The sequence below is a fragment of the Quercus lobata genome, chromosome 12 (assembly GCF_001633185.2).
Source record: "Quercus lobata isolate SW786 chromosome 12, ValleyOak3.0 Primary Assembly, whole genome shotgun sequence".
NCBI lineage: Eukaryota > Viridiplantae > Streptophyta > Magnoliopsida > Fagales > Fagaceae > Quercus > Quercus lobata.
Window position 1 is genome coordinate 21,664,086 of NC_044915.1, and position 4,807 is coordinate 21,668,892.

General features: G+C 41.5%; 1 protein-coding gene across 1 annotated transcript; it reads right to left on the bottom strand.

The window, feature by feature from the left end:
• Window positions 1-392: 392 nt before the first annotated feature.
• On the bottom strand, window positions 393-1,511 carry LOC115970384. Its single transcript, XM_031090023.1, has one exon. It carries the CDS (start codon window positions 1,509-1,511, stop codon window positions 393-395), a length of 1,119 nt encoding a protein of 372 aa, XP_030945883.1.
• Between the last annotated feature and the right edge of the window lie 3,296 nt (window positions 1,512-4,807).

Genomic DNA, 4,807 nt, shown 5'->3' on the forward strand with positions numbered 1-4,807 from the left:
ATATGCCTTCTCTAAGTCAACCTTTATTGCCATATAACCCACCCGACCTTTCCTGGAGCTAATAGTATGTATGAATTCTTGCACAACAATGGCATTATCCACCCCCTTCCTACCCGAAACAAAAGCTGGTTGGAAAGGAGAGATAAGCTTGTCAAGAAAAGGCCTCAATCTACACAATAATTTTTGTCACAATCTTGTACACCGTATTACACAAGCTAATAGGACGGTAGTTTCCTAGAGTTTCCGGCCTCGAAATCTTAGGAATCAAGGTAATGTTGGTCTAGTTTAGATAGTTAGGAATTTTCCACTCCTCAAAGGCTAGCTTAACTTCCTTTTTGATCGACTTACCAACAACAGACCAAAACCTCTGAAAAAACCCGATGTTTAATCCATCAGGACCCGGAGATTTCCATCAGAAATAGGCAAGCAAAAGGTATTCTTCTCCTCCTCAGTGAGGGTAGAATGCCACCGAGAGGATTGAGGAGGAGTGAGGGGAGCACTAACCAAACTTGAAGTGAAAAGCCTATCAAACCTCCACCTAATGAACTCCACAATCTCCTTTTCATTATGAATCCACCCCCCGCATCATTTTTTATACAAGAAATACAGTTACGCCTTCTTCGAACAATGGTAGACACATGATAGAAGGAAGTATTTCTATCCCCATGAACCAATCTATTAATTCGAGATTTCTGAACCCAAAGCTCCTCTTCCTGACTCAGAATATCATTTAGCTCACTGTGTAGATTGTTTTCCAAGGCTAGCAAGGATGAAGAGGGGTGACTCGTCAAAACTTTTTGGACTCTGCCCAATTTGGCCATTACTAGTTTCTTTTTGATGAAGATATTACCAAAATGGTTTTTATTCCAATCCACTGCCTTAGTAGCAAAATTTTCCGACACTTCTTGTAAGGAGGAGGATTGGTCCCAAGTATCTGAGACAACCCTGGGAAAGGTCGGATCTTCAAGCCAAAAACTTTGAAACCTGAAGGGCTGAGGAAGGTAAACATCACTACCCGGATCAGATTCCAACAGAATGGGGCAATGATTAGAGTGGCAGCGAACCAAATGACTCACCCTCGCATTGGGATGTAATGCACACCAGCTTGGATTGGCAAAAAATCGATCAATTCTTTCTTGAATCAGATCCAAAATATCTCTCCGATTAGACAAAGTAAAACGGGGACCCGTAAACCCTAAATCAATCATATTACAGCTATCAAGACATTCTTTGAAGATTAAGGACCAATTGGCACTGACAGTCCTACCCCCAAATTTATCCCCATCAACAAGCATTTCGTTGAAATCACCAGCAATAATCCAACGCTTGTCACAAAGGTTAGCAACATTTTTCAAATTATTCCACAAAATACATATTTCACGAAACCTAGGACTAGCATAAATGGTAGTAAGAATGTAATCAAGGTTGGAAGAGATTACCTTAACCGAAACATGGGTTTCCTGTTCAGACTTGGCAAGCTGAGTAACATTCACCTTCTCAGTGTTCCACATGAGCTAGAGGCCACCAGCATAGCTTATTGTGTCCGTATGAATCGCTACATCAAAAGGGAGCTTGTTTGTAATTTCCTTAGCTCTCTCTCTGCCAATACGAGTCTCCATGATGATCATAATGGTCAGATTATGGTTATTAGCCAAATCAGAAGCATGCTTAATAAACAAAGCCTTCAGTGCACCTCTACAATTCCAAGCAATCACATTCATGACTAGATGATGATTTGGAGTTGGGCATTCATCATACGGAGGGAGCAGGCTTGCTTCCTCCATCAAATTCCATCCGGTCATCCTCTCCACTTCTGATGTCTGATCATTGCCCGACATTAGAGTCATACAAAGCTCCAGTACCACCATCAATTCCTCGGTGGTTGGCCAATGAATTAAGAATTTCATCCCCCGTAGGAATTTCACGGTGCTCCACCATGGAATGGTCATCATCCCCTAAGCTGGATTGGTCAGAGGAAGAAAACCCATTGTCGCACTCCTCGGAGTTAGAGTGAAGATGAGCTTCCATGCTTTGCGAATCTTTGCACTGAACTAACCCATTTTGTTTGTGGAGCAAGCTCGAACTTCGTCGATGATCACTGAAGGAATTTCCACAATCCTCCCCTCCAAAATGATCACCCACTTCTCTTTCCGATTGGCTTTGGAATTGAAAGCCTCCATTAGAATCCCCTTGAATATTCATAATACTGTTTGACCAAACAACAGTGGAAGGAAGTTTCTCTGTGTGTGAAGAAAGAATAGATGAAGTTGTTTCTTTGCTTGGAACGGCACTGCCCAAAGGGATAGGAGATGCCCTGCCTTATGCAAGGTCTCTTTTGCCCTTCACTGAAGTGGCCACGAGCTTTGATAAAGTTAAGCCTTGATTATATTTAATGGAAGGCCCACTAGGAAATTTGGTTTGAGTAGTCCTTAAGGGGCCCGAGCCCACTAACCCCGATAACTTATTACCCACTAGATTGAGCTCAGTTTCCACTGAAAGGTCCACATCACTTCTTGCTTTTCTCTTCCCATCAGCGCTTTTTGCTCCAGCTGGCAGCTTGTCACCCTTATTTGTCTCCAACGACTCTACTGTGCTAGCATTTTTAAAAGAATGGTGCAATTTGGGTTTGAGGTTGGTGTTGCTTTTTTGGCCAACTTTAGGACCTTTCCTTCTTCGTGAAACCACCATCCTGGGCCCAAAAGCAGCATCATGTGACTCTACCTCGTGCACCTCGGGAGGCGGAGAGGCTTGGGCTTCCTTGTCGAAGACCTTGCCGTGTTTTCCGGGTTGGTCAGAGGTGAGGGTGGTCTGATGGAATACTAGCAGTTTTCCTACCGATGACCAAGGCGCCCACATAGGAAACAAAGCTTTTGGAGTCCCTCATAAACTACCTTCTGTTGGTGCTTTCTAATACCAACCGATGTAACAAGAGGCTTATCGATATCGACTTGTACGCAGATGCGAGTGAATCTGCCTTTGGCCTCAGTGGTAGTATGAGTATCGATCCTTAGGACATTCCCTAAAGCTTGCCCAATCTCTCTAAGAACACCAGCATCATAATATTCTATAGGAAGTTCGTTAAGGCGAACCCAAATTGCCATCGAGGTAACCAGAGCTTCCAACGGCTTAAAATTTGCTTCCCATTTGCGAATGGAATGAAAGTGCTCCCCTATGAACCAGGGGCCTCTCTTGAGCATAGTTTCAAGGTCTTCCTATACCGAGAATCTTACTAGGAAAAAATCCTTGCCAAGGTCCACCATGTCTAACCTTCCCGTTGGTTTCAACGGTCCCATGATTTTTGCATGGAGGAAGTGAACCCAACTGTTCTCCTAAACACCTTAATGATAATGGCCTTAGACCAAGGAGCTCGAATGCGCGACTTAGTCTCTTTAGAAAGCTTGATAGCAACAAATCCCTTCCTTACTTCATCAATCTCTTCATCTGAGACAGACTCAACATCCATATGCGTAGCAAAATCAAAGGCTTGGGTGTAGGCACCCGGTATCTCCCCAACGAGCTTATCCTTAAAGGATAGCTTCACCGGTGTGGAAAGATTGGCATTACCAAGCCCGACTGTAATAGGATCTTCATGCCCACCGTGAGATTCCTTGACTTTTTTATTGCTTCAAACCAGCTCATTTTCTTCTTCGTGAGAGAGAAAACGTGCCATACTGAATGTTATAGCAATGCTGCCATCATCTCACTTCACAAAACATCCAACATCAATAGTTTTATTTTAACTCTCAACACAATGAAATATATAAACAACACAATAAAATAATACATCTACTACAATAAAATAATATACCTAACTATTTAAAAAACGCCAACTTAATTTTTCTATTTTTCTCATCTTACTTTCTATCTTTGGCTGTCCACTTCTCTCGACAACATTACCGTCGTCGCTGAGCATCTGAAAAGGCAACCCACGCTGCAGGCTATGATTCAAAACCAGATTTCAAAGCAATGATTCATATTCATAGATCTGAAACGCCAGATTTCTTTGTTTGTCTTTGGATTTTTATATTGTTATATTTTTATATTGTCTTCGGATTTTTAATTCTTTTCTTACTGGGTAATAGATTTAGAGAAGAGAGAGATACTGGATTTGATTTGATTTCCTTTGAAATCTTGTGTTGAATAAAGCTTCCATTGATGGGTCTCTCATGCTTAGGTGATGGCGGCAATTTGCAGAGAGAAGAGGAGAGGTGAGGGAAAGAAGATGAGAAAAATAGAGTCATTGAGTTGGCCTTTTTTTAATCATTAGATTACTTCTTTGCCATGGAGCTAGACTGGTAGCTGGGCAGTGAGTCGGGCCAGCGGCGATGAAACAGAGAGGTGAAAGTTTGAGAGAGAGAGAGAGAGAGAGAGAGAGAGAGAGAGAGAGAGCTTGAGAGAAGGTGAGACAGAGAGATGAGAGCTTCAGAGAGTGAGTTGAGAGTGACACTGAGACTCCGTTTGGGAGTTCATAAGAGAATGAAATGGAATGGAATAAAATGATCATAAGAGAATGGAAAGGAATGGAATGGAATAGAATGTATTTAAGTAAGGGAAAGGAATGGAAAAGAATGGAATGGAATGGAATTAAGTAACCTTGATTGGATGTTTTAAAATGAAAGAATGGAAATGAATGAAAATGAATGGAATGTAAGTAATCTTGTTTGGGAGTAACATGAGGGAATGGAATTGAGTCATTTTATGACAATATTACTATTAGACCCCTATTTTAAAATAAAAGGTTGAATATATAGGGGTATTTTGGGAGTTTTAATAAAAAAAATCATTAAATATAATTTCATTCCCTCCC